Source organism: Phoenix dactylifera, chromosome 2 (genome assembly GCF_051530095.1).
Source record: "Phoenix dactylifera cultivar Ajwa chromosome 2, Ajwa_hap1_PhDact_Kaust_v1.1, whole genome shotgun sequence".
NCBI lineage: Eukaryota > Viridiplantae > Streptophyta > Magnoliopsida > Arecales > Arecaceae > Phoenix > Phoenix dactylifera.
Window position 1 is genome coordinate 49562619 of NC_143191.1, and position 13989 is coordinate 49576607.

The 13989-nt window shown below is 38.8% G+C and overlaps 1 protein-coding gene across 7 annotated transcripts; it reads right to left on the bottom strand.

The window, feature by feature from the left end:
* Window positions 1–50: 50 nt before the first annotated feature.
* Window positions 51–13376, bottom strand: LOC103716188 (Protein kinase superfamily protein). 7 transcript variants are annotated; one of them, XR_015975775.2, is made up of 17 exons: window positions 12545–13376; window positions 10861–11159; window positions 10632–10776; window positions 9540–9655; window positions 8764–8972; window positions 8602–8661; window positions 7064–7378; window positions 6890–6930; window positions 5783–5851; window positions 3240–3340; window positions 3057–3141; window positions 2879–2977; window positions 2651–2719; window positions 1520–1651; window positions 1305–1399; window positions 635–854; window positions 51–473 (listed from the first exon to the last, which is right to left on the bottom strand). XR_015975775.2 is itself a non-coding variant. In XM_088716776.2 (16 exons), the coding sequence occupies exons 1-16, from the start codon at window positions 13160–13162 to the stop codon at window positions 377–379; spliced, it is 2535 nt and encodes an 844-aa protein (XP_088572902.2). In that variant the 5' UTR covers window positions 13163–13376; the 3' UTR covers window positions 51–376. The 7 variants fall into 7 exon arrangements, 4 of the variants coding, with proteins under 4 accessions (XP_088572902.2, XP_088572901.2, XP_008802317.3 ...); XR_015975776.2 differs by lacking the exon at window positions 8602–8661 and having other exon boundaries at window positions 7064–7363; XR_005511188.3 differs by lacking the exon at window positions 8602–8661.
* Between the last annotated feature and the right edge of the window lie 613 nt (window positions 13377–13989).

Below are 13989 nucleotides of genomic sequence, written 5' to 3' on the forward strand. Positions count from 1 at the left end.
CAAGCTAGGATGCAATTATGATGTGCCAGACATTCTTTTAAAGGGAATACTTGCAGAAATCCATGATAAACCTTTCCTTTTATGATAATATAATGCGATCCATTCAAATGTAACATCGACTAATGTTATATTGGAGCAGGGAGAAAGGTAAAAAAACGCAACTACAACAGTTGTGCCAGATTCGCATCCCTGGTGTCTTTTTTGATGGAGATTCGCATCCCTGGCGTCCCCCCCTTTATTTGGCTATTTCAATATTTTGGAATATGTTGATGGAGAAGCACCATGCAAGCTCAGTTATGTCTAAGACTGTTCCGTGGTTAACAAACATTAGAGTTGCCAGGACCAATCAACAGCTACGAAACTGCATGATGATTCCTCACGGGGCGCCCATCCGTGCTGATGGCATCGGTGACTTCACCAACTTCTTCAGTGTATCGACAATGCTTGAGAAGGAGGGCCGCTGTCTGGGATCACTGCATAAGAAACTGAATTAGTAACATGATTTACGCCCCAAAAGCAATATTGAAGAGTGTAAATTATATTTTTGAGAAATATCAGGCTGTACTAATTTTCTTTTCCTCTGAGACCAGATCAAACTCTTTTTCTGAATTTCAAAGGCTGCAGAGAAATTCACCCCATAAGCAGCCGAGATTGATTCCTTGAGTTCTTGACTGATTTTGGTAGTACGACATGACCAACTTAGATGGATTTCAAAATGTGTATCCAAAAATCCCCTGGAAGCTCCTGTAGATTTAACTTATAATCTCTCCACTGAAGATGCTAAATGCTGCAGATGCGGGCTCATTGCTATGCGCACTAGAAGTAATTTCTCTCTCCACTGAAGATGCTAAATGCTGCAGAGGAGGGTAATTTCTAAATTGAACGCAAACCTTTCGACTTTGTTCATAGTCTAGAACATCATGATTTGTGGTACTAGACACTCGGCTATCATTTTTGGCATGGTTAATGTTTCAGATATGAGGCTTGGCAAAAGATAAAAAAAGGGATCATGAGGAAATTCATATATGTGAAAAAGGAAAGGGACAATGAAGAAAGATGGTTAATAGTAATCCCTTTTAATGATTATATTCACCATTGAAAAAAAGAAAAATGTGTGCGCTTGGTGGCTGGCTGATTCTTTACAAGCTTTTTTCACTGGGAACAGCTATTTTGAGGTAGTCTTTATGCACAACCTATCCCATTAATTTGCGCAAATTTATAAGATTACAGAAGTAGGTTGTTTTTGTTAAACCTATTTATATGTCTATAGCCAACTGATCAAATATAGGAGAAAGCACTCTTACTCAGCGCAGCATGATTCCACAAGAGCGGCTAACAGAGGACAAATATTTTGAGGGATTGTGAGCCTTCTGTTCTGAAATGCAACTGCTCCAACTACCTGCACATATACTCAAAATAAGTTTCAAGTAAAAATATCATATTGATGGCAGGCATTGTTTGATGGGCAAACAAAAAAGAAATATATAGGAATTATAATAACAATTACTCAATTAAATACCTGTGCTGGACTAAGACCTCTCCAAGGTTGCTGCATTGTAAGAAGCTCCCATAGGATCACTCCAAAGCTGTAAACATCAGATTTCTCATTTGATGGCTCTCCCCGGAGAAATTCTGGGGCCATCCATTCAGGCTGCAGGGCAGAAATTTCATGCTGAGTATTTTTGTATAATGCCAAACAGAAGCACAGCTTGCAACAACATCATGCTAATATCAATCTTCTCATTCTAAGACGAATATTTTTCAGAATATCTGAATAGTGCTAACAAGAATAAACTTGTATTTATATCCACAAGCACACTTACAAATGAAATCAGAAACATATTACTCAAACTCATATACAGATTCAGGTTCATATAATGTCACAATAGTTTTAAGCTGACCGTCAACCTACTGCAACATTCCTTCATCCATGTGCGCACGGGCATGCACGTGCGCACATGCAGTCGCCCACACCTGCCCGCCCATCCATGCACACACCCAGAGAGAGAGATGGAGAGAGAGGTTGAACTTGGTGAGTGTAACAATCAAGAGCACAGTCCAGCAGTCAACAATAGATGGCCTCCCTAAGAGAGAGCCACGTGACGTGACTTTAAGACAACGCAACAGATAGTCATTGTAACGTCCTTAACGCAAAGCAACAGATACCCAGCTCTCCGGAGGTTAAAAAAAAAAACAGAAAAAAGGAATTCTCATGGCTTGCCCAAGCCACACAGTCATGTTGCTATGGGCCAAAAGGCCTACAAAAAAATTCAGAAGGCAAGGAGGAAAGGTAATGTAAAAAATAAACTTATATCTTTCCCATCAAATGTGGGATAAAATGGAAGTTAAGCTTTAAGGGTCAAACCTTCCAAGTCAACTAATGATCCAGTGACTAAGCAAGATGCAGAACATCAAAGTAAACATGCATATAAATTCTGAAAAATTCCAGAAAACTAATTGAAGAATTAACAAAAATTAATACCCGACAAAAAGCATCAGTTGTAAGCTATAAGCCAAGATGCAAAAGATCTTTCTTCTTTCTACATAGAAGAGGTGTGGAAGTGCATGAAGCAAATTTCAACACCAATGCACATGTCAAACTATAAAATGTGGAATAGAATCAGAACTTCAGAAGAATATAAATGCTAACCGTTCCAGCAACAGATTTTGAGGATATAAAAGTGGTTGCCTTGAATCTGGATAAACCAAAATCACAGACCTGCATACATAATAGCATGATAAGGGGAGGGGGAGGATTTTTCCCGCAGAGGAATAAAAAGGAAGATTTTTTTTGTTTGTTTGTTTGGGTTGTGTTGGGGGGGGGGGGGGGGGTGTTCCATGCACAATAAAAATAAAATTTGCAAAATTTAGATCTTACCTTCACGGACCAATTCTTATCTACCAACAAATTAGGAGATTTAAGATCCCAATGAACGATAGGAGGATTGAGGCAATGGAGATAATTGATGCCTTTGGCCTGGATTTGGACAATGATTCAAATTTTAATGAAATTTATGCTTTTCTCATCAGCGAAAACAGGGCATTGGTATACAAACCACATCTAGTGCCATACGCAATCGACGTCGGAGGTCCAAAATTTCTCCCGCGGCTGCTCTATTTATCAGACGGTAAAGACTACCCCTGTTTCTCGAAGATATTAAAAAGACTACAGCAAAAATAGTAATTAAGGCAAAGCAGTTTTTGTTTCCAAAATTTTATACCATGTTACCCCAGGTTACCTTGGCAGATATTCCGTCACTATTGACAAATGAGGGCGTTTGGTGACAGCACCCATGAAAAGTACAACATTTGGATGTCGAACACGCTTCATTATTGCAACCTACAAGTGATCATGATCTCGCTTTAGGATAGAACATAAGAAACTGGTGAACTACCTATAATGAACACTTGTGATAAGTGCAAAGAGGAAAAAAGGTGCCATTATACGTCAAAGAAGCTTCATGTTAATTACAAATGTCATCCAGACTGTATATACTCATTTTGACAGGGTTATCCAGCAGATCATGTTAAAGCCTCTTTGTATGTATGGCTGTATGATGTCCAATATATCTCATTTTCTAGTACTTGTGAACGCCATAGCTCAAATGGTAGATTACAATAAAATGAAGTTTGCCCGTTTTAGGAAACTATGAAAACAGAAAACATTATCATTTCTCTGCTGACTGAATTCAAAAGCTTAAGGAACTCAACGGGAAATGTACTGAAGGTTGCAAATCTGTACTAATCTACTAAGTAGGTATGATATCCCAATATGTATAATTTTAAATAGTATATCATGTCATAAAGTAAGTAATCACTGTAATTACAAAGAGGCTGAGAATTGAACACAATGAACAGATCATAAAATTATACTAAACATTTGTGCAAAATATTCCATGTAAGGGTATTTAACGCACTCTCACTTTGAAAACACTAGCAACTGAAAAATTGACAACATGTCAAATAATACATTTATATCTGTATATTGCTCCTCATTGACAGACTACCCTTGGACCTTTTTAAATCATCACAACCTTCCACTGCAATTCAGAGTACTATAACCTAAGTCTGGACAATCAACCAGCCTCTCCTAAAAAATGTTGATGGTGATTACACTGATACAGGAATTCCACACCCTGACAAATTTCAAGCCACAATGATTATGACTGCTTCCTAGATCCTAGCATGGTTGTAATAATGCGAAATGATGCAACAAGACATAGGTTTCACTAAGTGACTTGTTTTCTTCTATATCTTTTTTTTTGTAGAGCAACTATGTATGGATGAAATGATTGCTGGGCAATAGGTGAAACAATGCTATAACAAGTAATTTGGATTTTTTTTTTCTTCGCATTGATATAGCCTTAGGATAGGCTTCTGAGTACAATAATCAAACTCATAGCAGACCAGTGACACTGAAGCCTAATTTCAAACTAGACCTGAGCAAATGAGGCTCAGCCTAATCTTGGACAGGCTTAGGCAGGGATATCCGGTCCATTGTGTTGAGCCAGGCTTAATTTTTTTGACCGAATCAATTTTTTGGCCAGGCAAGGTTGGCAAAAACTTACTAACCCAGCCTAACCTGTCTTGAGGTTATATAGATAAATATAAATTATCTATAATATAAGGAATATAATGGAATATATATATATATTTATATTAAATATTATTTAGAGGTATCTCAAATCCTCTCCTCTCAGTTCTTCCAGGATTTTTGTCTCTTGAAACCTTTCTTCACCATCTTACACACATACCATTCCCCGATCCAATTCTTCATAACCAACTTATTATGATTAAATCAGTTAAGAACAGAGGTACTGATCACTGGTCCTCACATTTGATCTGCTGTTCAAACCATAGCATAGATATTGAAATCCACTAAGGAATTGTCGGTTTTCTGCTTTTATCATTATGTGCTTACACAAAACCTAAAATAGATGAGTTTTACGAAACACTTGCTTTGCTGCTTCTCATAAACTTGTTTTTTTTTTTTAAAAAAAAAAGCCTGATAGGTCATAATGTTGTTCTTGGTGGAGTCTATAGCGAAGAACACCTGACTGAACGAGGGCCGTCCAGTCCCTGGCCGGATCTCGGTTCTTGAGCAAGCTCCTCCACTGCTGCTAGGGCGCTCATAGATGAGGAAAAGCGACTTTAGGAAAGTGGTTCAGGTAGCTCAGCAGGTTAGAGCAAAGGACTGAAAAACTGAAAAATGAATCTGACGAGAAACAGGTCTCCTGCTTTTCACAAAATCAAGTTTCATGATTATCAACTTTAATAAATTAATAGGCAACCAAACAGCACCTTAATATGTAGCTGATTATGCATCAAACAAATCTGTTTTTAGATGACACAGACTAGTGAATCTAAAGAATCATGATACTCAAAAACCAACGAATAATAGCAAAATGTATCTCAAGCTAGATTAATGATCTTGTTGATACAATGACGACTTGTATGAATAAAGTTAATTAGTGAATGAGCTAAGCATCAGTTTTGTTGGCACGAATTCTTGAGCAAAGAATTTGCAGTTCAAATTTTTATTCAGCAAAAACATTCTCAAAAAGAGATCACAAAAGTACTGGAAGTCTGATTACATCTTATAATACTAGAAGTGAAAATAGATTAACAATTAAGAGCTCATAAGTGGATATTAATGTCAGATGCTATTGATTCTCTAATTAATTTTGTATAGAATTCATCAAGATGTTACTATTTATGCATTACTAAATTTATAAAAAGCCTTCATTTTTCAATTACATATTCAGTATATGTACAGATATACCTCTCTTAGAAACTCCTTCTGCTGATCTTCATGAAAATCTTGGTCAGCAAGAACCTTCACTGCAACATCCTGCATTTCACAATTTTAGTGAAACAGATTCTTCCATTGTATAGTGTTAATTTATGGAAGGATAAAGTAGAACAAAATTTCAGCAAACAAACGTTGCAGAAAAGCTAATGAAGAGAGAAAGACTTCTACATCCAAGCTAAGTCTTTCACTCCACATCATATTTTCCATTTTCTGCTTGTTTTTTACAATACGGTATTTAGCTAACACATATTATGGATGCGGATGACTTATTTGGCAGGATTTGGACTAGACCTTGGTTGAATAAGTCTTCAAACGAGTAGTCCAATTAAAGCAGCTAGTTTAACTAAGTGGAATTCTTTGAAGAATAGAAGTGGTAACATAACATTTTACCACTCTTTTTACATACCACAAACTGAAGAAAAAGAGAGGAGGGGGGGGGGGGGGGGGGTCTTTACCCTTCTGGTTATGTACTTATTAACTTCTGTGGTGATGGTGGTACTTGACTCATGACGTTGGATCTTTCTTCTTTTTAAATAAGTCAGTGTTTTATGTTTCAAATAGCAGCTGCATTTTACTGCATAGTTCCTAGGCAGTACGTTGCTACTGCACCTAGGCAGCTTATATTTGATAAATATGTAAAAAAAAAAATACTAATACGTAAAAAAGTAAAAAATAGAAATAAATCAGTATAAATTTAGATAAACCTTATAAAGGAGGCGCAGGGCCAAATATCCGGGCTTGGGCTAATGCATGCTAGTTGGGCAAATGTCATTCAGCCCATTGACATACAGAAGGCCTTGATTCTATGAGGGGCAGCCAGGATGCCACATATGCATGTGACAGCATATGTAGCTGCATAGACCATTTTCATAAAAAATGATCTACTTGTTTCTTTGAAAATCGTAGAGGCAACATTTGCATTATTATCTCAATTAGGGAAAAGCATTAGATTGCTTTCTGTATAGGTGCATAATTCAATCTAGTGACATCTTTTGGATGTAAAGCCCAAATAAACTTTAATTTAATAACTGAATATAAGTGACTTAAATCAGGAATACAGAAGTATAGATTAATTACCGATCCATGCCATTCAGCACGGTACACAGTTCCAAATGAACCTAAAGATGGAAAATATGCAAATAAGCATAAACTCATAGTATGAGAGGAAATAAAGCATAATTATATTAACAAAAAGAGTCCTATATAGTAGGTATATGCTTGTCCAATGCAATCTTTTTATGAAAGAAGTACCAGCACCAATGCGCTCCTTGATTTCCAATTCGTCCCAGGATATCTCAAGCCAGTCCATGACAAGAGAAGGTTCAAGACTCAAGTGTCTTGGTATGGCGACTCTTGAAGGACCCTTGCTATTCTCACCCTTAACTCCAGTTTCCCTCCATTCCAGTTGTCGGGATACTTGTATTTCAGATGCGTCATTCCAATTCTTTGTGAATTGACTACATCTCGAAGCAATACCTTTCTGATAAGCTTCTTGAACAAAATCTTTGTTCTCAACAACCTTGGTATTTCTGTGTATAGAGGTTCTTGCAACTGCATCCAAGATACCTAATATAAGTTAGGTTAGAATCCTGCTTGAAAGAAGCCATAGCATTTATACGAACTCTTAACTGAGAGGCAAGGGCTTTGACAACTAACAGCAGAGAATAGTCCAAACTTCAAAGTTCAATTAGGTACATGCTTCTCTGTAAATATTATGTAGTAGTAATAACAAGAAACCATGAACACAAGATACAAAGACCCCAAGCAAATAAGATTCAATAGAAAGCAAGAACAAATATGATGACAAGCATAGAAGAAACAAAACTAGCTTAGAACATGCAGCTTGGGCAGTTGAAATGTTGCAACTCAAACAAGTCTCAACAGGTAACGAGGTAAGCCCGTGCTTAATTTTTGGTGAGTAAAACTGATTTGCCCTTGAGAATCTTCAAGCATAGTTGAGAACCTTCTGGCCCACTTTAGGAAATTCAACTCTCAGTTAAACATATTAGATGTCATCATTGTTTGAGAACACCATGCGCATAATTGGAAAGTCTATGGTAACATGATAACCAATAACCAAACAAATCAAGGTTTGCCGAACCGACCGTACCGACGAGCACCAGTACCGCTCATCCGCGGCCCTGCGCAAGCGCGGACATAAAAAAAAAACAAAACAAAAAACAACGCGTCCGCGCGCGTTAAGTGCCACAGAGTGGCATTAAATGGCCCACGCGGGCTGGCAGCAGCCCGCGTAGGCACGCTGGCTGCCAGCCCGCGTAGGCACGCTGGCTGCCAGCCCGCGTGGGCACGTTGCCCAGCGCAGGAAACCGCGTCTGCACATTTTTCCCCAAAAAAAAATCTACGAGTCCATGGGCGTTTTTCCCGACTTTGTGGCATTAAGTTGCCCGTGTGGGCGCTTTTCCCAGCGCGCGGGGCGCGCTCACGCGCGAGGAAAAAATAATTAGGCCGGTGCGAACCGGGCCCGGTTCGCATCGGTACAAGTATGGAACCAACCGGTTCCGACCCAGTTTGGGTCGGGACCGTTTTTATATGTTGTACCATACCGGTGCACGTCGGCACCGGTTTGGTACAGGCTGAACCGACCGGAACCGGTCGATTCAGCATACCTTGAAACAAATATATACAATCAAAGGCTCATATATTCATTTTCTTGATAAAAGATTGGAAACTATTTAATAACATCCAACAATTTATCGGAAGGATGACTGATATCTTTTGGAAGAAATATTCAACAAGGCCTCATCTTGGTAACAGACTATAGAAGATACCTGCTAAATGGGATTTTGGGTGCCCATAAGGCAACTTGGTTTTTTTGGTTCCGGCCAATACTGCCATTTTTATTGAACATATCCATTTAAGTAGTTGTGTACCACCAGAATCTCAGTCAACTATCATGAGGTAGGAACATGGGGCAAAAAAATATATATTACCTGAATAATGAGCATTTGCAACAAGGGCACCTGCATGTTCTTGAACTAGCATCTGATTCCATGGAGTCTCAGCACTATAATAATTTTGGCAACCTACCGAGCAAGAAACTTGGAATGGTGAAGGCACAGATGAGAGTAAGTTCCCATTGATGGATGAATCTGGATCATGGACATTTCCTGGTTCACCAAGTAGATCTACCACATACTCCCTGTTAAATTTATTTAAAAGAGAGAGAGAGAGAGAATGAAAGGAATGAAAAAGAGATGCTATAAAATACATCAGAACTTGTGGCATCCGACCTTAAAACTTGAATCAGCTCCTAAGAAGACATTTATATGAACAGCCTTGAAGTTTCTCAGTATTGCTTCTTTAGGTATGTAGTGGTTGTTGTGTTTTACTACTTATCTGAGTATATTAAACATGTTAATATTATTTGTCTCAGGCATGGTCATGTTCATTTAGTAGTTAGACTCATCTGTTTGGTTGTTAATCAAGAAGCATGGCTACAATTGTATAGCATATTACCTTAGGCTATGCACTGTATGTGTTTGACAGCAATCAACTTTAAAATAGGTGATGACCAATGGTTCTAGGATCTTACCAATTACTTCTAACCTATACTTCTGCTCAGAAACAACTCTTAAGTGACTTAGAAGTCAGAAATGGTTTCAGTGATGTATCATGATTCATGAGTGGGAAGTTTGTCTACTAGAGGATTATGAAGTAAAACAAAAGAGTAAGAAAACTAAGCTTCAGAGAACTACAAGGGACTTACCGTAATGATTTCTTCCCATCATCAATTTTGATAAGACAAGAAGAAGGATGTGCTGAAGAACAATACTTGCAACCTTGAGCTATCCGGCATGGTAAACCTATGTAGTCAGCCAGTTCCTGCATATTTTAAAACAAAATGTAAGAGCTGCTGCCCTAATTACATTTGTGCTCTTGCAAAAGGACAACTCTATAATCTATTTTCAAGATTCTTCTGCCCCAATCTTGTGAAAGGCAAATAAAGCGTTCATATAAAACATCATAAGAACGTAAATAATGGCCCATATTTATGTTTTATGACATGATTTTAATAGAAAATAATTAACATAATTAATAATGTACTTTCATGATCTGTCTTTTTAACGTTACAGGCTAGAAAATCCTCACTCACTCATCCTAGAGGCAGGTTTCTTTAGACATGCATAATTGGTTTCAATAGATACATCTAATTTTGAATGTCCCTTTGACATCTATGCCCTGCTCAGCCATGATTTCCTCCTCAAATTCCCAGCATCATTAAACATTAGATATCAGATTTTCACATTTCTTGCATAGCTTAAATATCTGATTTTGATAATAAATATAATGATTGTTACAAAAACATGAAGTGTTGAGGGCCACCCGAAAGGAGAGTAAAAGAAGAGCTAGAAAATTAGAATAAGCTTTTTCACAAACTACTCTTACAAGATTTTCTGCCCAAGCAGAGAAACAAACATCCAAATAACCACAGCAGTTGTACAGATCACCATCTTGTTATAAACCTGGAAATTTTGGGGAAAAATTTACAAAAGTACGAGGTCTATAGGAGAAAAAAGGTGTTTATTATAAAATCAGAGGTATATAAAACACATGTTGATCAAATTTTCTCCATTCAAATATGAATGACGGTAGTTTTCTCCAGCCAACAAGGACGGCACCTATTCGGTCAACGTTACTTAAATATCTTAGCACGAGTGCTGAGTCTTGATTCACCATAACTGTTTGGCAGAACAACATCTTGAAAGCACAGAATGGACAAATCTTCACAAATATAGCAGTAGTACTATATCAGGACTGTATTGAAGATAGCAGGGGTAGTATGTAAAGAATTGCATACCTTGAAAAGAATGGCACGGTGCCTACAAAGGCCAAAAGACAGGCTACCTATTGAGATAACAATGCACTGTTGATTGTTTCTCAACTGTTTACTATGTCTTTTCCATTGCCTATAGAGATCTCCTTGCTCTGTTTTGAATGCACCCCTTCAAACTCCCAAAATATACTCAAATTAAACAACCAATAATAAGATGTCTAAGTAATCTGCAACTAAATAATCACGGACATACCCCATAGAATCTGAAACAAGTCTGGCAAGCTTTTTTACAAGCTCTAAGGTAATTCCAGATGCATAATACAGCTCTAGAGCTCTATTTTCAAGTTTCATAAGGCCAGAATCGCCATGTCTGTCAACAAGGACAACTTCCAATGATGACTCAGCAGGATCAACTGCTTTAAGTGACATCAACAAGGGTATTCTCCTTCCTTCATCTGATTCATTGCACATGGCCCACAAGTGTGGATCCATTCCCAATATGTTATAAAACCCATCAGATATCTTATCGGAAAATGACAAGCAACCATTTACCTGCACAAACAATTGACAGTAAATCAGCTAAAAGCTTTCAATTGTTCAGTTATCTTGATTGAAAGACAGATAGATGAATGTGCTGAAACAACATCCTCTTCTTAAGAAGCCAACTTAATTTGCTGGAACAAATGAAACTTCCAATCTGAATACCTCAATTTCTACTTCTAATTGACAAACACAAATAAACCTGCTTCTCTGTCAAATGCTTTTTTACGGTATATAAGCAAAATCTGCAGATTTCCTTGTCAACAATTGACTTATTCAAGAAAACTCCTTGTTTGTCTATGTACGCCTTTCACACATATATCTCTCGCATGAACCTATCATTTTTAAAGTTAGTTATACAGAAACTTCTTATTAGTTCATCATGAAGGGCACAAAGTCATTGACTATCCATCAAAATCATTCAAGAAGGACCATAAAATGTTGCCACATTAATGGACATAAAAGAGCTTGCCATCTCAAAAATTTATCCGAGACACGCTTCCAATTAGCATAGATTCTACTGTTATCCCTTGTTAAATTATTACAAACGGCACATGGATCATTACAGAGAAAAGGAGAAAAGCTTTAAATAGCTGATAGCTAATTTTTAACGCAAACTAGGAAAAGATAAGGTTAGCCCAACATGATTTCTATATTCAATATGAAATCTTGAATTACTTAAGGAAAAAAAAAATCAGATAACACCATTTAAAATGATGCTTGCCAAAAGCTCTTATAACAGTATAAATAAAATCACAAGGATTTGGTTTCAAGAATGGATATATGCACTCCTGTTACTCATAAAGAAAGGTTTAAGAACAAAACCTTTTTTAGAAAAATAATGCAATCTAAACCAAAAATGTATGTTAACTAAATTCACATCAAGCTAAATCATGCAAGAGGACCCATCCAACGACCATACATCGGAGATTCTTGCAAAAATAATTTGGCTTACAACATAGAATTCCTTTTTCCGTATGACAAGCAAATTAAGTCAAAATATGTGTATTAACAAATTGCAGTTTGGCCTGTATGTTGGAAAAATGAAACATACTTAATAAATAGAACTAATCCGACCCTCTTCCCGATACAAGTTTTTATGAACAAAATATTTTCCTTTTACTGAAAAGATCTGATTCTGGCTTTACTTTTAGGAACAGAATATGTCTGAGGAAGGCAAGACACGTGCCCAGCTCAACAAGCAAAACAAAATCAGACATTACTCTAATCCTCGTATTCCGTTTCCACCTAGAAAGCTTAACAAACAAAAACACATTTTTCCCTAAAACTAGCCATTTCCTTATAACAATTCCAAAACAGTCTGCTTTCTGAAACCAAACATGGATATTAGAAGGGGAGAAGCCCAATTTTGGCATCATATCAGAAACGAAACATACCCAGAGACGATATGACACGGTGTCTGAATCTGACGAGACTCCACAAATCTCCTGCGCGCTCTCCGGAAGCAGGTCCGGCTGGTCCGCCAAGAACGCCTGCGACGTCAGCCGAGCAGCAAGCGAGAGCTGCAGATAGTAGCTCTCCCTCGCTCTCTGCGCCCACTTCCGATCACCGGGCTCGTCCTTCAACTCCCCGCCATCTACCATAAAGCTGCTTCCAACCCCTGTCGTCGTCGTCCCCGATAGCACGTTCCCATCCATCGTGAACAAGCTCCCACCAAAGCTACTACTCCCACCATCACTCGACAGCCGCTGCAGCGGCACCGCGTCCTGGTCATCGATCATATCCACCGCCACGGGAACGGTCAATTCCCATCCGCCATCGGGTTGGAGCACGGGGCGGCGGGCCTCGTCGGCGGCCGGCCGCGGGCGGGAGGGAAGGAAGACCCGGCGTGCCTTGGAGACGGCCGGCGGCAGGCGATGTCGGGGGGGCAAGAGGGGGGAATTGGATCCTGTAGGCGGATATAGATCGCATTGGGAGGGTGTGACGTGCTCAGAAAGCAATTGGGCGTTGGAAGGATCGAGGGGGCACGGGGGGAGCCATCGGGGTTGGGGCATTCTCACGGGCGGCGTCACGGGAGTCACGGATCGAGCTCCACGGCATCTCCAGGACTCCAAAACCCTAGCCCTTCGATCGGCAAAAAAGTGAAAAAACAAAAAAGTTCAAGAAAAATTGGCGCGGGGGGCGGTGTTTAAGAGGCGGTGGAAGGCGGACTAAAGGATGGAGGGCGGCGAAGGGACCGCAAAGCGATGGGGGTCGGGGTCTCAAGTCGAAGCCAGGGGGGGAGGAGGGATTGATAAAAATTAAGCGGGAAAAGCTAATGTGCGCCGGATGCGCAAGGGGTTGAACGGTTAGAATATTGACACGCGGCAATTAGAGTGTCTGGGTGGCGACACGTTAGCGCGAGAGAGTGGGTGCGGCGTGCCACCTATTGGACTCGCTTTCAGCGCCCCCGCATTTATTCGCGGCGGCCTTCCAAGTTGAACGGTTTCAGCTAAAAACATAGTCCGCATAAATAACTACATACGAGAATCGCTATATATATATATATTAACATTGGCAGCTCATAACCAGAGTACAGCCAAAAAAAACAGACAATAAAAAAAGTACAAAAGAAATAAAATGGAGGCGTGAGTCTCAAACACATGCTTTCAATCATCCTTATGATGATGTATATTTTTGTTTGATGTGCTCCAACAACTATATTGGATGTGACCATTATGACACTGTCCTATAAAATCTACAAATCACTATCTCAGTTTTCATTATCTTAAGGAATTTGATCATGCTTTAACTTATTGACAAATTAAGTTTTTTAACAAATACGAATATGTTCAGTTTATGTCCAGCCATGTGAGTTGCCTTATATTAGATTTAAGTAGTC